At 46.0% G+C, this 22,730-nt stretch overlaps 2 protein-coding genes and 1 pseudogene across 2 annotated transcripts; all 3 read left to right on the forward strand.

The window, feature by feature from the left end:
- Window positions 1-1,800: 1,800 nt before the first annotated feature.
- LOC133919151 (7-deoxyloganetin glucosyltransferase-like) lies at window positions 1,801-3,727 on the forward strand. The gene is made up of 2 exons (XM_062363438.1): window positions 1,801-2,489; window positions 2,603-3,727. The coding sequence occupies exons 1-2, from the start codon at window positions 1,973-1,975 to the stop codon at window positions 3,550-3,552; spliced, it is 1,467 nt and encodes a 488-aa protein (XP_062219422.1). The 5' UTR covers window positions 1,801-1,972; the 3' UTR covers window positions 3,553-3,727.
- Window positions 3,728-16,191: 12,464 nt separating this feature from the next.
- On the forward strand, window positions 16,192-18,092 carry LOC133919152 (7-deoxyloganetin glucosyltransferase-like). Its single transcript, XM_062363439.1, has 2 exons — window positions 16,192-16,842; window positions 16,955-18,092. Exons 1-2 carry the CDS (start codon window positions 16,335-16,337, stop codon window positions 17,908-17,910), a joined length of 1,464 nt encoding a protein of 487 aa, XP_062219423.1. The 5' UTR covers window positions 16,192-16,334; the 3' UTR covers window positions 17,911-18,092.
- Window positions 18,093-19,471: 1,379 nt separating this feature from the next.
- Window positions 19,472-21,331, forward strand: LOC133917936 (uncharacterized; annotated as a pseudogene).
- The last annotated feature ends 1,399 nt before the right edge of the window (window positions 21,332-22,730 follow it).

Here is a 22,730-nt window from a genome sequence, read left to right on the forward strand (position 1 = left end):
TGAACGACTAGGGGTTGAAATAGATGATAGGAAATTTAAATTATTCGGTTTTGTATTAATTAAAATATGAATATAGATATCTGTATTCGTATTTATTTTTAAAATTGATACTAAAATAGATATATTTGAATTCGTTTTTGAGATTCGGATTCAAATGTGGATATTCGAATTCGAGATATATCCGATTCGTATCCGTATCCGCCAACCAGGGAACCAAATTTTGCTAAAGTTTTAGAAATTTCAGATATGAACGAAATTCCAACCCAATCAAATTGGAACAAATTTCAATTAAATTTCATCAAATTTCAGTTAAATTTGATCGAAAATTTAAATTTCCAACATGAATTTTGAAAATTTTTTCTAAAATTCAGGCCCAATCAAATTAGAACAAATTTCAATCGAATTTTATCAAATTTCAGTCAATTTTTTTCAAAAATTTAAATTTCCGACCTGAATTTCGAAGATCGAGTAGATATCCGAATGCGGATTCGTATTCGAACTATCCGATTCGTATTCGTATTCGAGAATATCCGGATCCTTATTCGCATTCGGATTAAAATAGGGTAAATCATACTATCCGAATTCGATTCTATGCGTATTCGATCCGTTTCCATCCCTATAAACGACGGGAACGATGGCGTGTTGATCGAGTGGAAGATACCTCGCGCGGCGCGCCAACAGGCGGAAAAGAGGAAAAAACTCTACTCTAAGACCATCTCCAGCAGCTATCTTAAATTTTCATCCCAAAAACACTATTACAACATCCTCTGTCACTATTACAGCATCCCTTATTTTTTCATCTCCAGCAGCTACCCTATTTCCTATCTTCTACTCCTCTTTTTCTCTCTCTGAACCCGCTGTCAGCCTCTGTAAACAGTGTTACTACAGTAACGGCTACAGTACCGACGAGTTTTCCTGCTCCAGGCCCACTGTCAGTCCCTGTGAGCAGTGTTGCTACAGCACTGCACAGTGTACGTGCTGCTACAGTGCCGCAAAAATGCAGACCCTCCCTCTCTCTCCGTAACACTGTAGCGTCACTGTTTGGCGCTGTAGCACTGGATGAGGTACTGCCGGAGTGCAATTTCCAGTGCTACAGTACTTTACGGAGTACTGTAGCACTGGATGCAGGTGCTGCTGGAGTTGGCCTAAAGTCTAAACCGAAATGCAAAAGGAAGTAGAAAAGGAAAAACGATTATGTAATTGGCTTTATGCACTCGTGAATTGGTCGTCACCGTAGACTTATACAGAGATAGTCTACGTCTATTTATATCCGAATTAATTATAAATCGTATTCAAATCAATTCCTAAAAATAAACACGGTCCCTTGTACACATAATACGCGACTGTCAATTTTTACTATACGTCGATCTTATGCCGTCAACTTTCACCTGCGTGCTATGCGTGCCAACCTTCTTATGTTTGATTGCGCTGTTCACCCTGGTCAAAGAGTACACGTAGGATAACGATGGCCAACCAAGCTTCCAGAGTTTGGTTGGTTTGATCTTCCTGTTGTGCAATCGGCTTATTTCGATTCGCACACCGGCGGAGTGCGGACGGCAGGCAGAGGTGAAGCAAGCCATTTTGGGACATGCGGTTTTGAAGAAGCAACTGCAACCATTCTTGTGCTTGTCAAATTGAACTGATCCTGATCCAAGACCAATGCTCGACTAATTCTGTTGCTGTGACGTGCAGAGACGTGAGGATTGGGCTAAGGCAGCTTTGTCATTTGTGAGATATAAGCAGCAGCAACCAACAATGTTCCTTAATTTGAGCCTAAAAATGCAAGTTTTCAAAGCTGCACCAACCGATAATTTAAGAGTTGTGTTTCTTTACTTGCCACCGAGGCACCGACACAACAACGAACGGCTATATAGGAGTATCTCGCTGGCTGCAATCCGGGAAACTGCAGCTCTCATAGAGGACTCCTACACAAAAAAAGCAGAGCTGTCTCTCCATTCCGGGAACCAGTGTGATGGCCGCTAGTGCTGTCCCGGCCGGCGAGAAGCCACACGCGGTGTGTGTACCCTTCCCGGCGCAGGGGCACGTGACGCCGATGATGAAGCTTGCCAAGGTGCTCTACTGCAAGGGCTTCCACGTCACCTTCGTCAACACCGAGTACAACCACCGCCGCCTCATCCGCTCCCGCGGCCCCAGCGCCGTCGCGGGCCTCCCTGGCTTCCGGTTCGACACCATCCCCGACGGCCTGCCACCCTCCGACGCCGACGCCACGCAGGACCCGGCCTCCATTTGCCACTCCACGATGACCACCTGCCTCCCGCACTTGCAGAGCCTGCTTGCCCGCCTCAACAGCACAGACGGGGTGCCTCCCGTGACGTGCGTCGTGGCGGACAACATCATGAGTTTCAGCGTGGACGCCGCCAAGGAGCTCGGCGTGCCGTGCGCGCTGTTCTGGACCGCCAGCGCCTGTGGCTACATGGGCTACCGCCACTTCCGGTTCCTCCTGGACGAGGGCCTCGCGCCTCTCAAAGGTGCGTAGCTACTCCTTGGTCAGCACTCAGCACAGAGAAATTCGTAGCAACGTGCATAGCAACGCAAGTTTTGTAACAAGTTGCATATCGTTCGTGATGTCCGGTTTGAGCAGATGAAGAGCAGCTGACGAACGGGTACCTGGACACGCCGGTGGGTTGGGCGCGCGGGATGAGCAAGCATATGCGACTCAGGGACTTCCCAACCTTCATCTACACGATGCGCCGCGGTGATGACATCTTGCTCGATTTCATCATGCGCGAGGTGGAGCGCACGGGCGCCGCGACCGCCGTTATCATCAACACCTTCTACGAGCTCGAGCAGACGGCACTTGACGCCATGCGCGCCGTCCTCCCGCCCGTCTACACCATCGGCCCGCTCACCTTCCTTCTCGAGCAACTGGCCGTCCCCGACGGCGCACCGATCGGCACGATCCGCTCCAGCCTTTGGAAGGAAGACCACGACTGCCTGCGGTGGCTGGACGGCAAGCCGTCCCGGTCCGTGGTGTACGTGAACTACGGGTGCATAACCACCATGTCCAACCAGGAGCTGGTGGAGTTCGCGTGGGGGCTGGCGAACAGCGGCTACGAGTTCCTGTGGATCATCCGGCCGGACCTCGTGAAGGGCGAGACCGCCGTACTGCCTCCTGAGTTCCTGGAGACGACGAAAAGTCGGTGCCTCCTCACGAGCTGGTGCGACCAGGAGGCTGTGCTGCGGCACGAGGCGGTCGGGGTGTTCCTGACGCACAGCGGATGGAACTCGACGATGGAGAGCCTGTGCGGCGGGGTGCCGATGCTGTGCTGGCCGTTCTTCGCGGAGCAGCAGACCAACTGCCGGTACGCGTGCGTGGAGTGGGGCGTGGGGATGGAGGTCGGCGGCGACGTGCGGCGGGAGGTGCTGGAGGGCAGGATCAGGGAGGCGATGGCAGGCGAGAAGGGGAGGGAGATGAGCCGAGGGGCGGCCCAGTTGAAGGAGGCTGCCGTTCGTGCAACGCAGCCTGGTGGCAGGGCGTTGACCGACCTAGACGATCTGATCAACAGCGTCCTTCTACCCAGGAAAAGCTGATAGATTTGTGTGCCAAACGCTGATAGATTTGTGTGCCTGGAACTCATGTGGATGTAGTTTCAAGTGTTGCATGCCACTAGAATAAGGGTTCCGAATCCTAAGATCGTGCTTGGGCACTGTTCACTCTTTTACCCTGATTGAGCTATGTCACAGTATCGCTTGGAGGTGCTTTTCTCTTCTTGTCACCCTCTCGCAGGGCTATGTCACAGTATCGCTTGGAGGTGCTTTTCTCTTCTTGTCACCCTCTCGCAGGGCATTGGAGAGAGTTTATATATATATTCAATTAAAAATTTAAATAAATAGATTTCTCGTGGTAACATTTGCAAAAAAAAAGATGTATGCCGCCCTCTGAAAGGGTTGCGGGTGGTACGCCCGCTGAGAGGGTGGGTATGTGCCAACCGCCCTTCCACGGGGTGGGTAGACCCAGGTTTGGGTTTTTTTAATTGTATATTTGTATTGCTCAATATTTAAAATAGTGCATATTCGTTTGGTGAAAAATATTTGAAATTGATATGTTGCAAAATTTGGATCAAAATGGTAAAAAAGTGGCGAATACGGCATAATGGAGAAGTGATATTTTGGAAACTATGGATCGTTGTAAATATGTCGATATTTTGAACTAGTTTATGTATTGTTGGGAGGATGTAAAATCAATTTTTGTGAACAAATTATAGATGTGAAGCACCCGCAGCATATTACGCGGCAATGAGGTTACAAATGGCGATAAACATAAGATGATATATTTGGTGGAAAACATTACATGGGATTGTAACCATGAAGATACGACAACAAAAAAAGGTGACATATATGGTTCGCATAAAGACCTACTTAATAGTGCGTCGCTCCTAATAATAATAATATGCCTTAGGGAGTGCAAACATACCGGGTTACATTAGATGCTCTCTACTGAGTGCACCTAGGATATTTGCTCTTTCGCAGGGCATCGGGACCTGCCGCCTTAGCGTGACGGACCTTCTCCCGCTTCCTTGCCCTCTTAGCTTCGCGGGCCTGAGCCGCGGCATGGTCATGCGTTGCCTTCCTCATGCGCTCTTTTTCCTGCCGCTTCAGGCGTAGTTCCTCTTGTTGTTACTCGTACTCACAGCGTGCGTAAGCTTCCCTCCTCCACCGTATGGTCATGTCGACCCACCGCTTCTAGTCTTCATTTTGCTCAATGTCGAGCCATTTAATAAAGTCACAGATAGGTGGAGAAGATTGGACAAATAAAATAAGATGAGAGATTAGTAAAACTATGCGTAAAATCAGGAAAGATGTGGCTGATCTTTGTCACTATACTAGTGGGTACTCATACAGTCCATGTTGAGACTTGTCGTATTGGTAGTTGGCACACATGAAGAAGCATAGGCCATAGGTGTAGTAGATGTCCTGAGACTCGCGAAGCCTACAATGGTCACTACAAAAGCACATCAGGGGTTCGACCTTCTGGAGGATGAAAATCTCCCAATGTTTATTGGGTGGACTTGGTGGAGCTGAGGAAGACATTGCAGTTGAGAGAATTGAGAAATGAGTGATATATCCATGCATGAACGTGGGGTTATTTATGGTGGCGGAGGGCATGTGCATGGAGTGGGTGTATAGGCTTGGCGGGGGCAGGAGCATTGGATTCCCTCTTGAATAATAGAAAAGTTGCGGTATTGATGCTGAGTAGAGATTCCATGTGTCAAGATACATGTGTTGTCATTTAATTTTTGGTAAAAACTCTCCTGTGTTGTCACTTCTTGTCTACAGCCTGCGTAAGGACAAAGGTGTTGTCATTTCATGGTTAAAGTTGAGTGGTGAGGTCACTTCATGTCTGCAGATTACGCCAGGATAGAGGTGATGTCATTTAATGGTTAAAGTTGAGTCATCACTTCGTGTATAAGTAGCTTTGTAAGAAATACTTTTTCTAGGTCTGTCGTGAACGGTTCATACAAAGCCGAGGACGATAGAAAGTAGTGTGTGGTCACGTTGGATTAAGAAATGCAACTAGCATGCGGTCACATTGGAATAAAAAATGCAGTTACGATATGGTAAGTAGACCATAGAGAGTAGACACGTCCGAATATGTAAGAATAGTTCGCGAATCGAAGATGCATATTTAAGTTACAAAAGCAATTGTACAATCCTACTGCTGTCTCCCCCGCTGACGTCGGTCGTTCCCACCATCATGGTTCCAGTGCCGCTGCCGTTGGTTGGCCCTCACATGGCCCCTAGAGTAGGTCAGGGCGTCGGGTGCACCAACTTGCCTGGTAGACCTAGTAGGGATCAAACGTGTCGAGGCCTCCTCCTAGGTGTGCTGTGTCTGAAGTGGAGCACTGGGTAGCCGGGACTACTGGAAGACGTTGTAGTCCGTGTGCCCCTGGAGAAGTCCATCACGAGGTCAAACGGGGGGTCTGGCCCAGCCTCATCCTCCTGGCTCGGGTATGAAGATTGCGAAGGTTCCGCCGGCGTCCATGTGTACTGACTGGAGGGGCCTAAGAACAGATGAATTTATTAGATATGGAAAATATGCAAATAAAAGTATTTGTATAAAATGCACTATTGTACCTGTGTGGTATGCAGGTGCAACAATAGATGGCCGGGCGTGCGTGTCGTAGTAGGGGGCGAACGGTGGTGGTGGGACCAATTGAGGTGCAGCTGAAGACAGCCCAGCCTCATCTCTGTAGTAACCTGCGGACAATATTAGATATACTATTGAATATATTGAATAAGGTAATGTAGTGTCGCCCGGTACCTGAGTGGCCTGCAAGAGGTGAGGGTGTCGGCACTGGGCTCGGTCTAGGTGGCAGCGTCGAGACGTGTGTAGGTGCGCCTAATATTTGTTTCAAATTAATGCATCAGTAACAAACGAATATCTTTAAACACCGTGTGTATGAAATATCCGTACCTATTGGGTCCAGGCCTGTAGGTCGTGGTCCAGATGGCTGTGTGGGTGCCGACCCCGGTGGACAGTGTTGCATATCAAACCTCGTGGACGACTCTGCGTGGACCTCACTCGACCTAGGAGGAGCCTCAGCGACGTCTGCGGTGGACCGGCAAGAGGTAAGCTTCAGGGCCCATGCGGTCTTTTCGAAAACCCGCTTGACAAATCCCGCTACATCTGCCGCACTGAGCTACACCCCTTGCCTGAGGCGGTCCATGGTTCCAGCCGCGTCCTTATGGATATCATTAATGATATCGGCCTATGGAAACAAACAAGAAATGAGAATTTCAGTTTACCTGCAAGTCAACCACGTTAAGCGCTTAGGACCATGCTGAGACGTACGACGCCAAGCGATCTACCCAAAGGTGTATACCTGCAAGTCAACCATGTTAAATAGACTGACAATGAGATGAATGTTATGAATTATTTACTTGATTATAGTTACCTGTGGATGTGGCCTAGAACTGTACGAATGTTGACGAGGGGGAAAGCCTGATAGCGCCCGAATTACCGCATGATGCGGTGGGGTGAGTACTCCTCGACGTAGATGTCAAAAACTAGCAGCGTCTTCGTAAGCCAGTACTCCTCGTCGTGGGTACACAACGGAGACAGACCCATAGACGCACGAGCTTGGATGGACAAGTAGCTATAGGGGGTGCAGACCATGTCGTCTGGATAAAGACGGTCGAACTGCGACCTAAAAAGCTCGTACGCGCTATGGGCCTACTCATGCGCCCAGTGCGGCTATGTGAGAAGCATAGTTAGAATCCAGAACAAAAACATGTGAGAAGTAAAGCATTCAAATGTTACGTACGTACCCGGCGTCGATTCCACACCAAGGCCATGGTGGGCCCGTCCTCCACGGGCTCGCCGTACCACTGGTCGGCCTATTGCGAACCGCTCATAAGGCCATAACTACAGCAGTAGTGGGTACCCAGTAAAAATGTCTAGTGGCTCCTTCTTCGTGCACGCGTCGCATAATGCCCGATACGTCGCAGCATGGACAGCAGAGGCCCAACTCAACCGTGGGACCTCATCAACCTCCTCATTCGCTATCCACCTCGCGTATGGAACAAGGTTCCTCGACACTAGGTGACCTTGGCCGCTGGTGAACATAACCCAGCCAAACAGCCAAAGCAGGTAGGCCTCCAAGTGCCTCGACATCGAGTACAAGCCGGCCTCCGGGTGCATGTATGCAGGCTACAAGTAATGCAAGTGATGATAAGAAAAATATCTGGAAAATTGTAAAGTAAATGGGAAGTTAAATTGGAAGGTATCTAGAACTGTAGGATCTACTTCTTTGTGGACCCTCGTGGATCGGACAAGAACTCAGATACGTAGGGGGGGTGTCGTCAGTCCGCTGAACAGGGGAGAACCGCTGATGCATGATGTTCATCCAGTCAGTATCCATGTCGATGACTCCAACGACAGCTCTAGCGCAAGGTAAGCCTAATGTAGGCTACGTCTTGCAACGTCGGAGTCATCTCGCCGTAGGGGAGGTGGAAAGTATGGGTCTCAGGCCTCCATCGGTCAATCAGGGCAGCTATCAGTGAGCGATCAAAATAGAATCGTCTTGCCGCTGCCTCGGGGTTCTCCATCGCTCAGGCCTCCACCAAACGACAAAGCGGTAGGAGTCCCGATGCTACCAACCTAGACCAATGGGAATAGAAATAAACCGGAGGATGTAATACTTAAAATAAATCAACACATACGTATCTAATTAGCGACATACCGGTGCTTCCAACGATCATCGATTGTAAGTAGCTCCCCAGGGCCACGTGGTCGGAATACCCCTAACTCCGTCTGGTGAACGGCGGACAAGAAGCTGCGGTGCCTCTTGTCCACTACAGGGTCAAAAAGCTCGGGGGTCGAAGGGTGCATCATATTTGCATTAAAACCACATATACATGAATATATTACAACATGTGGACAATAAGAATATATATTGAATCGAAATATATATTGCAACTACATATACATGAATAATATATACAGTCTGTTACATGAAAATATCCACATAGTTACGTAAACAGAACAGCATATTACATACACGTATGAAAAGTTACATGAATATATTGCAACATGTAGGTACAAATGTAAGGTCCAAATGCAACGTAGGGAACTAAGGCTATGACCGTACAAATATAACAGAAAGGTACGCTAAATAGATTCACACTAAACCGTGGTCATGCCCCCACCTACACAACAGGTGCATTTTTCGGACAATACTTGTACGTGTGACCTGTTTCATTGCACTGGCTGCATCGCTTCACCCTTGGACCCGCCTCGGATTCATCCATATCGTTGCAAATCCAGCGAGTTTATCACCGTCCCATTGCGTTCTTCATCATTTCAAAATCTAGCACATAGATTCGTGAGGGACCTGGATTACTTGTAAATGTATCAACAATGCCATAGCCATACAGCTCATACTTCCATATGTTCAGTATCTGATCCTTCATAAAGTACTTAGAAACATATTGCCTGGGAAGCATATTGTGCTCCACACATGCAACTATGATGTGTGTACACGACCCGTGAAGCAATTGTGGCTTCTAGCATGTACAAATGCATGACCCGCTTAACATGACCCACTCTTAAGCACGCACTCTTGCACATGCCGCTCACGTCTTCCACTCCTACGACCCTTATCCCAGCACAGGACACTGGACCTATGCTCCGTAGTCCCCTCTTGATTAGCGCGATGCATGTGTGTCTTCTTTGTGGCCTTCTTCATGTACTCACATAGCATCCATCCATAAAGCATATGGTTATCTTTCATTGCCTTTGAAGCAGCTGCGTACCGATCAATAAAATATCTGCAGGTCCCATGCATAATACCTTCTATAATTCAAACAAGTGGGAGGAACCTCATACCCCACATGATCCAATTATAGACCTCAGCATGATTAGTTGTCATTATCCCATACCTTGCCCCACCACTGTCGTACAACAATTCCTATTTTTCTTTTGCCTCATTACGTATCCACTGCGAAAAGTTCCTAACAGCTGACCCTAACCTCCTTACTATCTGAGGAGTATCTATTGGGAGAGGTCCAAGAGCAATTGGTTCATCACCTGTGGATGCTAGCTCAGCTGTTTGTTTCATGGTTAGTTCGTCTAGTCTTTCTCACAGGGCATTGAACTTTCTCTGCTGGTTCTTACTGCACAATTTCTTGAAAAGCTTCATCAAGTCCTTGTTTTTGAACTATCTCTAAAAGTTCACACCCATATGGTGTATGCACCACCTGCTTCTTATGTAAGCAGCTCGAGCAATTTCATAGCAAGTTGTCCAGTAGCGACCTAGTGCAACACCAAAAGCACGCAAAAGTTTTGCTATATTGCCAGGAACCAGGACACTTCGTAAGAAATTATCCCAAGAAGTAAACCAATTGTTGTGTCAGTCTACATCATCAAAGTATCACATCAACAATCAGAACGGCTGTGGAAGATCATATAGACCCTTGGAAAAGATACCCATAATCGGAAACCCAGAAATCAATGGATATCAGTCCCAATGGATACTCCTACTAGTTCAACTTGAGATGTTGTTTAGCTTTACCTTGGAAATGTTCTTTTGTTCACCCCTCGGAGAGTATCTTCAGTCATGGAAACTCCGATAGCTGTGAAAATCTTTTGACATCTGTGTACTCGGAATAAGTATTAGATATCTTTTGGACACCCTTATGTCGGAATCCATTTAAGTGGGGTAGTGTTTTTAGCAAACACTACAGCCCTGAACAGAAATGACAAGTATAATATTGGAATTAAGTGTTTGACCATCAACGAGGCAATACAGCCTAAAAAAATTTGGAAGTTTACCTCAGTAGCCCCATGAAGGATTGAAGAAAAATCTTGACATCAATAGCCTAGCACACAAACTTATAGAAGTTTGCAATTTTCTCCTAAAAGAAAATACTTATAGTATGGAATAACCGTAACCGGGAATACTCCTGGATCAATAACTAATAGCCTGAAGACCCTATCGGATGTCAATAAAGGATCTACCTGTGTAGTTTTATAAAGGAACTAAGGAGACAATCAACAGTCTTTGGACTAAAAAATAATGAAAGGTTTAAACTGTATTTTGTGGCAACATCAGATTTGTGAGAACTGCAACCAGATCTCAACAGAGAATAAAGTGATAATCCATGAATGGTCAAATGACTATAATGTCGCATACTCTATGAGGCATCCGTAGTCAGAACCACTTTAAGTGGGGTAGCCGGCATGCCGAGCCCCTCCTTTCTCCGAGCTCGGGCCGCTCCCTCCCTCTCTCTGGCCGCCCCGCACTCCAGTCTCCTCTGCCTCTCTCTGGGCCACATGGGCAAAATGGCCCGGCCAGCCTTATCCTTAGCACCCCCTACTGCCTCGTGGGCCCATAGGCTGGTCCACAGGGCCGGTCCATGGAGGACCACACACCTAGCCACCCTTAGTCCACCGAGCTGCGGACCAAGTCCACAAGACCGGTGCACCGTGAACTTCACAAGCCACTTCTGTTCACAGCCTCGTGGACCAAATCCACAAAACAATAGCTATTTTCTTTTTCGAGAGATTATCCTTCCGGCAAATCTTCGGACGGCCATAACTCATCCGTTTCAACTCCGATTTCGATGATTATTTTGTCGATATTCCTCTAAAATCATAATATATCTCTCTGTCAATTCTTGTGATTTTTGGAGATTGTTTATTTTCTCGTTCAGTATTTATTTTCATATCGTGGCGTTTAACCTAGATTAGATTTAGCCTTTTATTAAACTAAGTCGATTTTAGATAATTCGATAACCATGTTTAGGCTATAACCATATATTAGTTTCTTATGTTAATTAATCTAGCTTAAGAGTAGAGTTAGTCCTTATGTTAATTAAGGAATAGTTTTTCCAATAAACTAAAGATTGCTTTTATTTTAATTGGAATAGATTGTTATTTCATGTTATAGTTATAGATTAACCTTAGTTTAATTAATGTAATATGATTAACTAATGTATCTGTTAATTAAATATCAGCCATTAGAATAATTAACTTGGTAATTAACTATTAATTATCCTTTTAATAAATAATTAATTCGATTAATGAAGTGTTTAACCTAAGTTAATTAATTACATGCATGCCTTTAACATAACTATAGTATATATCTTAATTAGGATGGAAATTAAGCAACACTAAATAATTAAGATTAAATACTAGATAAACTTAGTACTATAGATTAGAATATTAATCTCGACACTTAAGCACACATAACCACCTAGAGATATACTTACGCATATATGTATACATACTCACATACATATAAATGTAAGTATCACACATACGTTCTTAGCGATACACATGCACTCACTACACGTAGAAACTCTAACTGTCGCCTTCCAGCAATTAGGCTAGTAAACGCTCACATAGTTAGTAATGGCTTGATTAGGCGCTCTCTTACATTAAAAGAAACAACTAGGTTAACCACTTAACCTAGCTTCACTAAATAATCTAGCCGGTCTCAGTATGTCAGTTTCGCTTAGTTTAGAGTCATCGATCGTCTTCCGCTATGTTTAGCTTTCGTCGTTTTGCCTCAATCGTTTTTCTTCCATTTTGGTATTTCTTGGTTTTATTCTGGGGTTCATTTGCTTAGTCGTTGTACGCTTTTTGTCGTTAATCTTCGTAGGCTCAAAGTCAAGGTTCTAAGCAAGAACGCGAGGAAAGAACTGAAAGTGAGGCATGATGATGAAGGACCCGAGAAACTCGAACAACAAGACCAATCATGAAAAGACCCTTCAGGAAAGCAAGTCCTATTTCCTTGATCATACAGAACCTATGGTTTTCAAATAATATACATGATCAACTAAAACCGTACTTATTATCGCATGTGCTATATATTGCGTTTTCTTTCAAACTACTTATAGTAGTTAATCCTATCAACACTGCCATGCCTTATATATCATCATTCAGAATACATATCACTCTAGGAATACCTGTTGTTAAATATATTAACGGTGGGCGACGCCTTGATATCTAGCATGCTTAGGATAGAATACGTCTCCTCGGAGACGTCGCTTTTTAAAACACCTCTCCTCGGAGACAAGATTTACTGTTATCAATAATAACTCATATACTATGAATCCTTGATGGTTTGCGAATTCCGTTATGGTTGGAAAATCCTTGAAGTTGTGTGGGATTTGGTGGGAGATGTGTAAAAATGGGTGAAAACTATTTTGGCAGGGGAAGGTGGAGTAGTACTCTGGACGAGGATGCTTCTGGGGGCTTGAGTCACCTTTGTGGTGTTCATTGCCAGAAGATACTTGCTCTGGCCGGTTAAGGACCGAGTCATTGCGTCGTAATGCTTAGCCACCCCCGTACAACCATGCGTCCTGAATGGGCAGGACTTGACTTTTCTTTCACCGGACTGGGCTGGGCATCATACTAGGTGGCTGGGGAGCAACGAGAAACCAAGTGTCCATCTGGCCCTCTGTTGAATATTTCGAGAGACGGCATAGCTAATCTGGTATTCTGAACATGGTCTCTGGTATTTGGGGTGTCTTGTAGAAAAGCCCGGCAGGAAAGGTGTTTGGAGGGTCTCGGTATGATTCGCTCCTCCGCTTACAATGGTTGGAGGCTGAGCATATCGTATGGGTAAAGTTGTATAACCTCTACAGAGTCTAAACCTATTCGAATAGCCGTGTCCACGATCATGGACATGCGAAAGCAGTAACCCTAATGACTAGACTCCGGGTGTGTGTGTCTTGATGAGTGAGTGTGTGGACTAGATGTCCGTGTGATGAGGTTCCTGGCTCGATCCGCCAGAAGCTGTGTGGTACTAGAGGTACACCAGATATGATAAAAGAGACTGCGGAGTAAGGTATAGCCCCTCCCAGGACCGAAAACCCCTAGATATAACTTGTTATCCTGATTCTGGTTTTAAAACTGTTTCGAAAGCTTTGTTACCAGGTTACCTTCTAATACGTTGGGGACTTGAGGTGATACTCAGTACCAACGGAAGATGCCTGCAATTGTTACTTTTAAAACTATTTTCAAAAGCTTTGTTACATTTATTTAAAAAGGATAACAGTGGAGAATATAACTGGATACTTGCATAAAACCTGCTTTACGCTTAAAACTATGTCGTAAAGCCTTATCCTTGAAATATATATTATGCATCTATTAACCTCCTTCAAGTAGTATATGACTTGTTGAGTACCTTCCATACTCAGTCTTGTTGCTTTCAGATTGTTGAGATGGAGATCAACCTCAACCCAGATGAAGTTAAAGAGAAGAAGTCTAAGGTCATGTTCACACCCGAGTTGCCTGTGGCATTGGGTTGCATCGTTGTTTTGCTCCGCTGTGTTGCAGGCTCTTTTGCCTGGCTGGTCTGGTGTGGATTCTTGTCCACCAGACCATCTTTTTGCTTTTCAGGCATCTTATTTTACTTATTTGTATTCGATATATGTATTTGATATCATTCTGTTGAATTATGTGCGTATCAGCTACGTGATCCAGGGATTGATACAGGAGGCATAGGGGAACCCGGGTTCGGGGTCCTGACACTGAGACACCTCATTCTCATGATACTCCCACGGTGCCCGATCAGCCTCACTAACCACCAGCTTCGAAAATTCCTGATTCCTACACTCTGCAGGAACATGAGCATTTACCTCCTCGTCGGATGAATCCTCATCGGCAACGACTTCCTCCAACTCTTGATCCTCCAACTCCATCTCTTCAATTATGTTAGGGATGTGCTCTCCCTCATCGACTACACCCCTCGGTTGCATCTCAGGCATATCCCCAACATCTTGCCTGGCTCCGACATTTACCGGGTCTGATTCATCTACCACTGTCTAACTTGTTCCCGCTACTGCTTCCACAGAGTTTATCTCTATCGGATCCTGCTAGTACGCCTTAGCTAACAAAACCAGAGGGAGCCCACGGTCACATGATATATCTACATACTGCCTCCAATTAGATGTCGTATTAATTGGGACGAGCTCGCCAAAGTAGCCCTGATTAGCACGGCTTAGCACAGCTCTCAGCTTAAGATCATGTTGTTATGGATCCAGTTGAAAATGACGTATCAGCCACTTGCACACACCCACTATGATCCTCTCATTGGCTCTACTAAGACCCTTAACGACACACCGAAACCCAGAGAGATCTACACCGTTAGGACCATAACTAATTTGATCTTCACCATAATATATCTGAAAACATAATTTATTTGCCATCCCTAGAAACGTCCGAAAATATATCCAATGTTAAGACCGGTAAACTATATTTCTGATTATCGAAACTAAAAAAAATTACCGACACCGATTATCGCCTAACAATAGGTTCTTCAATATTGCCTCTAAACAAACTAACCTACAATTATTACTTACATCATTATTCTGTACAATCTAGATATTCAAAACTACCATACTATAAATACTACTATGTATCTAATGACTATCCTATCATGTCATAATTAATATTGACAATATACTACAAATACAGTATTTTCTAAATCCTAAACTCTAGGTTATATCTAATATAGCTATTGTTATACCGCTAAACCCTGAATCTAGTGGTACTTTACTTACTAATAAAAACATGAGTAAAAAAAAAATACCCAAAAATACCCTTCAAAATCCGCCGATCGAAAACACTATATCTTTGCCGCGCTGCCTCTCTCTCCTCTCCTCTCTTCTCCCTTTCTCTTTTTTTGGAATAAAATGAGGTTTTTTTTTAATTTATTAGCTTATATAAAGGAGGAAGGAGGGGAGGAGCGGGGCTAGCCTCCTAACCGCTTTATAAGGGGGCGGCAAGGGGTCTAACCGCCCTCTCAGAGGACAGTAAGGGTGGCGGACGCGGGGATTCCCCCTACCTGTCCTCTGAGAGGGTGGTTAGCCTCACCCATTCTTTTAGAGGGCAGTAAGGGGTGGTCCTGCCACTGTGGCACTCCTTATCGCCCTCTGAAATGATGGTAGACGCCTATTTTTACAAATGTTGCAACGAAAAGTCTATTTATTTAAGTTTTTAATGAATATATATATTCCATTGTTCTTAAAATTTTAAACACTATCAAAATAGTCATAAAAAATTCTAAAAAAAGTATGTTATAGAGGTTGCTGTAATCTATCTCTCCAAAAAATTCAATACAAACAATTACTTTTACAATAAGAAACAAAAGAGATAAATTTTCTTGTATGCAGTTTGGTAATTTTTTTCTCATTGTATGTTTGATTTTTTTAATCTAGATCATAGTATTCTCTGTAACATACATATTTTTTAGATTATTTAATTATTATTTTGATAGTGTTTTGAATTTTGAAAGTAATAGAATATAATGTGTTTTTTATTTTTTAACATGTCATCAGTTGGAAGTACATTATCATTATTATTTTTAAACCTATCATCCGTTAGAAGGACGGTATCCTACTATCATCATTTCAACTAAAGATAGTCGTCTATTTTTTCAATTCTTTCAGACGGACATCTAGTTTTATAGTTTTTTTATTTTCGAAATAGAAAAATAAAAATGCCCCATTTCGCCCTTCATCTCACGAACATGAAATTTGGCGTGGGCCTAGATGTTTCATGGGCCATGGCAGCAAGTCATCGCCTATCTCATCTAGTGCCGCGTCGCTGTGACTCTCCAAGTTGCTGTCGGCTTAGACCTTTTGGCCATTGCGAATTTTGTCAGCTTCGAATCTGTTCGGATAAACTTGGCAGTTTGGTTCCCATGATGCAGTAGACTGCTACTGCATGGAAAATTCAAGTCAAAAGGTGTTGGCGCTTGCTTCTCATCAGTCTTCACCTGCTCAATTTATTCAGTATACTATAATCAAGACAAAGAGAACTCGATCTCCTCCATTGTTCCCGGACACAAACAGAAGCAGCAATGAGCGCTACTACTCTTCCGGCCGGCGAGAAGCCGCACGCGGTGTGCCTGCCGTTCCCGGCGCAGGGCCACATCACGCCGATGCTGAAGCTGGCCAAGATCCTCCACAGCAGGGGCTTCCACGTCACCTTCGTCAACACCGAGTACAACCACCGCCGCCTCGTCCGCACCCGCGGCGCCGGCGCCGTCACGGGCCTCACGGGGTTCAGCTTCGCCACCATCCCGGACGGCCTGCCCGCGTCCGACGCCGACGCCACGCAGGACCCGGCGTCCATCAGCTACGCCACTAAGCACAACTGCCCCCCTCACTTCAAGACCCTGCTCGCCGAGCTCGACGGCGCGCCGGCCGTGACGTGCGTTGTGGCGGACAACCTGATGAGCTTCAGCGTGGACGCCGCCAGGGATCTCGGCGTGCCTTGCGCGCTGTTCTGGACGGCCAGCGCCTGCGGCTACATGGGCTACCGCAACTTTCGCCCCCTCATCGACAGGGGCATCATCCCCCTCAAAGGCATGCTCTACTCTGTGCTCTTCTATCTTGAAGCTCGCAATCAATCTGAATGTTTTTTTACTTCAAATCTTAAATTTTAGTAACAAGTTTTGCACGGCGAGCATATGTGCAGATGAAGAGCAGCTGACGAACGGGTTCATGGACACGCCGGTGGACTGGGCGCCCGGCATGAGCAAGCACATGCGGCTCAAAGACTTCCCGAGCTTCCTCCGCACCACGGACCGTGACGACGTCCTGCTGACGTTCCAGCTACACGAGGTGGAGCGCTCGCAAGACGCGGCGGCGGTCATCCTCGACACCTTCGACGAGCTCGAGGGGCCGGCGCTCGACGCCATGCGCGCCATCATCCCGGCCGTGTACACCATCGGCCCGCTCGCGTCCCTCGCCGAGCAGATCGTCCCCAGGAGGGGCCCCCTCGACGCGATAAGCTCCAGCCTGTGGAGAGAAGACCACGCCTGCCTCGAGTGGCTGGACGGGAAGAAGCCCCGATCGGTGGTGTACGTGAACTACGGGAGCGTGACGGTCATGAGCAGCCAGGAGCTGGCGGAGTTCGCGTGGGGGTTGGCCGACAGTGGCCACGACTTCCTGTGGATCGTCAGGCCGGACATCGTGAAGGGCGACGCCGCCGCCGCGCTGCCTCCGGGGTTCCTGGAGGCGACGCGGGGCAGGGGCATCCTGGCGAGCTGGTGCGCGCAGGAGGCCGTGCTTCGGCACGAGGCGGTGGGGCTGTTCCTGACGCACAGCGGGTGGAACTCGACGACGGAGAGCCTGAGCGCCGGGGTGCCGATGCTGTGCTGGCCCTTCTTCGCCGAGCAGCAGACGAACTGCCGGTACAAGTGCGCCGAGTGGGGCGTGGCGATGGAGGTGGGCGACGACGTGCGGAGGGAGGCCGTGGAGGCGAGGATACGGGAGGCGATGGGTGGGGAGAAGGGGAGGGAGATGGCGCGGAGGGCCGCGGAGTGGAAGGACGCCGCTGCTCGGTCGACGGCGAGGTCGCTCGCGAACCTTGACAAGTTGATCAACGACGTGCTGCTCTCCGGCACGAGCGGACGAGTCACTAGTCACTAGCAATTTTCGCTTCGACGCAGCAAGGAACCTGCTGCACGACGGATTTGGATCGAAGGAGCCGTGGGAATGCTGTACTGAAATTGTTGTGTTTTTCTGCCCCTTAGTAAATTTCAAAATTCTATTGCTATTTTAATATATTGTAAAAGACTATAATTTTTAAGTGCTCATTTTAAAATCTATAACTATTTTAACACATATTAAAAAAACTACAATATTTTTTATCATGAATTCACCTATCATCCTCTGATAATAGTTGGGCTCACGATTAATCCTTTTATTACATGTTACAGAGAATGACAGGTGAGCTCACAGTAAAAAAAAATTATAATTTTTTAATATACATCAAAATAATTTTATTTTTAAAATAAATATTAGAAATTATAGTTTTTTATCACACATATTAAAATAATTGTATGTTTTTAAAATTTACTCTGCCCCGAGGCTTTGAGGCGTTGTGATGTGGACATGAGTGATTTCCTTTCGTGGCGTCGTTGCTGACATTCTCGGAGCGGCCGTGTCCTGCCCGACGCCACCGTGCCTTGCAGTCCTGCGGGCTTGGGGCCAAGATATGGTTTGTGCGTGCGTTTGCCGCTGCAGAGCTGGCAACGTTTGCAATATCTCCTCGTGGAGCGCGGCAGAGCACCAGCCCAGGTGTTTTTTTTTTAATCTTTTTTCTCTATTACTTAAAAATACGTAGCATTTTCAGTATACGTCCTGTCATCCCACGTCCGCTCCCATGCCTCAAGATTCGTCTGCAATCATCTGACCCACCTAATCACACGATTGCCCTAACCCTCCCTGTCCAATAAATCCCACATGCTGACGCCTCAATCCTCGCGTACCCCACCGCTCCGGGAACGAGATCGTCTTACTTCACCTTCCGATGAAGTCATGTGACTTCAATGAGCTGTCAACCATTGATTTGAGATGAACGGATCAAATTTGATGGTACAATATTTATGAACAGTAAAATTGTTACAGTAATTGACGTATTTGCTACAGTCCTTTTGCAACCTTACCGCTGCTACAGTATTCGATGTCATAGGCACTGTCCATCCTATCATAAAACATTATTCCTGTATGACTTCACCAGGCTGAAGTCAGAGGAAGCGGATCCGCCGCTCCGACCCAAAGCCCCCCATTCCGCAAATCACCTCTAAGACCAACCCCAAGGGCTTCCCTTTAGAGCCCAGATTCCCGTTGTGAAAGGATTTTCGTTCCCTTCAGTGCTCCAACGGTTTCACTTCACGGTTCCCGTTACGAAGGAATTCACAAGGTCATTCCCTTCAGAACGAGATTCTATCTTCTTTCCCTTTGCGATTTCATTCGAAGGGAAGCTGTTGGAGATAAGAGAAAATAAATAGAAGGAGAACGAAGAAGGGAATCGAAAAGAGAATGATAGGAAGGGAATATAGTTAGAGATGGTTAAAGCCGTACCCCCTGCCATGTCGGCTCCTCCTCCTCCGCCGCGGCGGCTGCCGAGGCCACCGACTGACTGGTGCTCAGCGTGGTCTGGAAGCGCCTCCGCGTGCTGCGGAAAAAGTGCAACCGCATCCTACAAATGGAGGAGTCGCTCGCCGCCGGCAAAACGCTCAACCGTGAGCAGGAGGAGGTGCTCCGCTCCAAGCTCGTCATCGCCGCATCCATCGATGAGCTCGAGCGCCTCCACACCCCTCTTGCTACTGCCCTTGCTGAGGAGCTGTCTTCTCGTCCTGCCCCCGTGGTAGCCGCCGCCGCTTCCTTCTCATCCTCCGACGGCTCGGATTCATCCATCCAGGACCTCCTCTCGCTCATCTACTTTGGCTCTCTCTTCGACGTGAAGCCGCAGAGTGAGTTCGTCGCCACATGGTCGCGCGTACCCACGAGCGGAGTTGCTGCATCACTTCTGACTACGTCATGGATGACGCGGCGGACCTGCTCGTGGAGAACGACGTCGACGCGATCTCTGCTCTCGCGTCCTGCTACCGCTACAGCTCGGACTCGGAGGACGGGTCCGACACCGATGACTCCATCGGCAAGGAGGAGGATGAGTTCACTCGGAGCAAGCGTTGGGGAAAGCATCGGAGGCAACCACGCGACTACTCTGATGAGGAGGAGAAGGATGAGTTCACTCAGAGCAAATGCCGGGGAAAGCATTGGAGGCGGTGATGCGACTTCTCTGACGAGGAGGAGGAATCCAACAGCGAATCTGAGAGGGGAAGAGGTAAATCCGATAATTAATTTTCGACAGAATGTGTTAATTTTGAAAAGCTCAGATGTCTAATCATGAGGTATTGCTATTTGTGTAGCCAGTGGCAAGGGTAAGCGGAGAGGCGATGGCGAGGATGAGGAGGAGGAGGATGGGATTGGAGGTGAGGGCTTAAGGGCAAGCGAGGTGCTTAGGAAGGAGGCGGGTCTCGAATGGATGCTAAAGCTAACAAGCAGCAGCAGGGCTGAGGGCAGTGGTGTTCAAAGGGCTGATAACGAGAAGAAGGATGAGGCTGCACATGAGGAGGTAACGACGATGCCCCTCTTTACATGTTACATCCCACGATTCAGTGCTCGTGCGCCCTCCCTTGATGCACGAACATCTTGATTACTGACAGGTCAAGAGAGAAAATCCCAGGGAACTAAATGTTTACTTGAGGGACAATGGGAGTGGGCAGAAGAGTCTACTCCTTCGAACGCGGGCAGTCAGTTGCTTTCATCCTCTGTTGTGGTTGATGGAAGTGCTAGATGGAGGCTTAAAGCTTTGAAGCGTGCAAAGGAGCAAGCAGCTCGTGAAGGAAGAAAGCTTGAGGAGGTAAGCACATAGCCACTTGTAATTATTTGGAGGAACTGGTTTTAGTTACTTTATCTCTTACTAACTTTAATGACTATTCAGCTGCTATAGGTTGTTGAAGAGAGATAGGGCTCATTAGGCCACTTAGCTGTATCAGTTTCAACATCGAGAGCTACCCCCACACATTCTCACTTGCATGCCATTAGAGGTAGAAAAGCTGGGAAAGCTGACAGCTCAGATGATCATGCCAAAGGAAATCCAAAGGAGTGTCACCAAGGTGGAGACAGCGGCGGCAGAGAATATTTCCGAGATGTTTCTTCTCAGCATCATGCCATGAGAAAACCTAAACCTGATTTTGTACCATGGAAAAAAAGAAGACAGAATATATCTTTTGAGGATCAGGCACTTATCTCTTCAGCAGTGGCAAGCTTAAATAAGTTTTCTGACGATGGAAGCTTTATGGAAAAGATTAATAATCTTGAAAGTAAGAATGTAAATGTTTAAACAGCTGGTGCTAATGAGCAGAGGGACAATGATCAGAAGCCCCTTCAGGAGAGTTCAAACAAAGCACCTTTGGTGAGCACTCAAAAACTAAATGCAAACTAGTTAGCTGCAAAGATTCTGCAGCCCCGCATGAAAGGCAAACATTAAAAAAGCTGAACAACTTTCGTAAGTCTTTCAAATATTGTTCTTGCGGGAATGTAGACAAAACCTTTTTCTTTATGAATTAGTGAATCGTTAGTTAGTAAACTTATTTAATTTACAATGTAGTAATGGGAATACGCAGTCACAAATATTCATCTGATTTAGTGGTAGAGATATGTCATTTATTGCCTTTTCAGCATCGACATAGTCCTATGCTAACATATTCTTAAAATTTGCATGTAACCACGGTAGGAAGTATGGAATGTATTGATCCATGCTGGGACCAAACGTTTTTTTTTTTTTTTTTGAACAGAATGGCACCATAAATTTGGACTAAGTATATATTAACTGCCAGTTTAGGAAACAGGGATAAACGTTTGGTTATCTTAGAAATAGCGACAAGTTAAAATAAAATTTCTATTTGCTTGAATCTACTTTAGTTGGTGGCAATATGACTGAACTGCTCTTCATTCTTTGTCAAAGAGAAATGGAAGCTTTGCTGGAGAATCAAGATACTGCCCTTGAAGAACCTAGGTATGAAAAAGAAAGAAATTGTCCATCTTCTACTTATTCTGTACTACCAAAAAGTGTTGCCATAAATGCTTTTTAAGGTCAGCTGGGTTGTCATGCTCTCTGTGTGGCAAAGAATTATCACAAAACACAGTATGCACCTGTCATGCTGTGGGGAAATATTCTAATACTAAATGATAGACATCCAGTGTATCATGGAAAAGAACTTCCTATTTTATTGTTATATTAACATTTGTAGTCATATAGTTTATCTGCCTCCCGACAACGCAACCATTTGTAGTCCTATAGATGTTTGTAGCATCTCACTACAGATAAGGATTTAAGATACAAGTATATAGACTATGGTCATAGCCTATGTGGGCAAACTGTTTATGCAAGTTGATCCTCATGATATTATATTCTTTGAGCAATATTCGAAAAAACATTTGTGCTCTCCTTGTGCGTATGAGGAATGTGCAAAACTGATTGGAGGACTGGCGATCATTGTTCCATCGTCTGAATTGTGCACCCTGCCCCGAACAAAGAAATGACAAACTGATTAGCCTCCTATTAAGCATGACCGAGTTGCTTGTTATGAACCTTTTTGTCTGGCCCTACCGATTTCAAACAAAAATCTGAAGTGCCACTGTTGGATTATGAAGTAAAGCTAAACTTGCACATAGGCTTTGAGAGCATACAATGGGAGTTGACCCTGATCGAGCTCCGCCACAAGGTGGGCGACCACGACACCACGTGCCGCATGGGTGGGTTAAAAAGAAGCACTTGTGACGCTATGAATATTGTATTTTTTTAACGTATGAGCACTTAACTAAGTACTGCTAAAAGAGAATAAGTTTGTGACGTTGGTGGTAGGTTGTATGACTTTAGCTTAGATGACTTTTTT

Source organism: Phragmites australis, chromosome 5, assembly GCF_958298935.1.
Source record: "Phragmites australis chromosome 5, lpPhrAust1.1, whole genome shotgun sequence".
Taxonomy (NCBI): Eukaryota; Viridiplantae; Streptophyta; class Magnoliopsida; order Poales; family Poaceae; genus Phragmites; species Phragmites australis.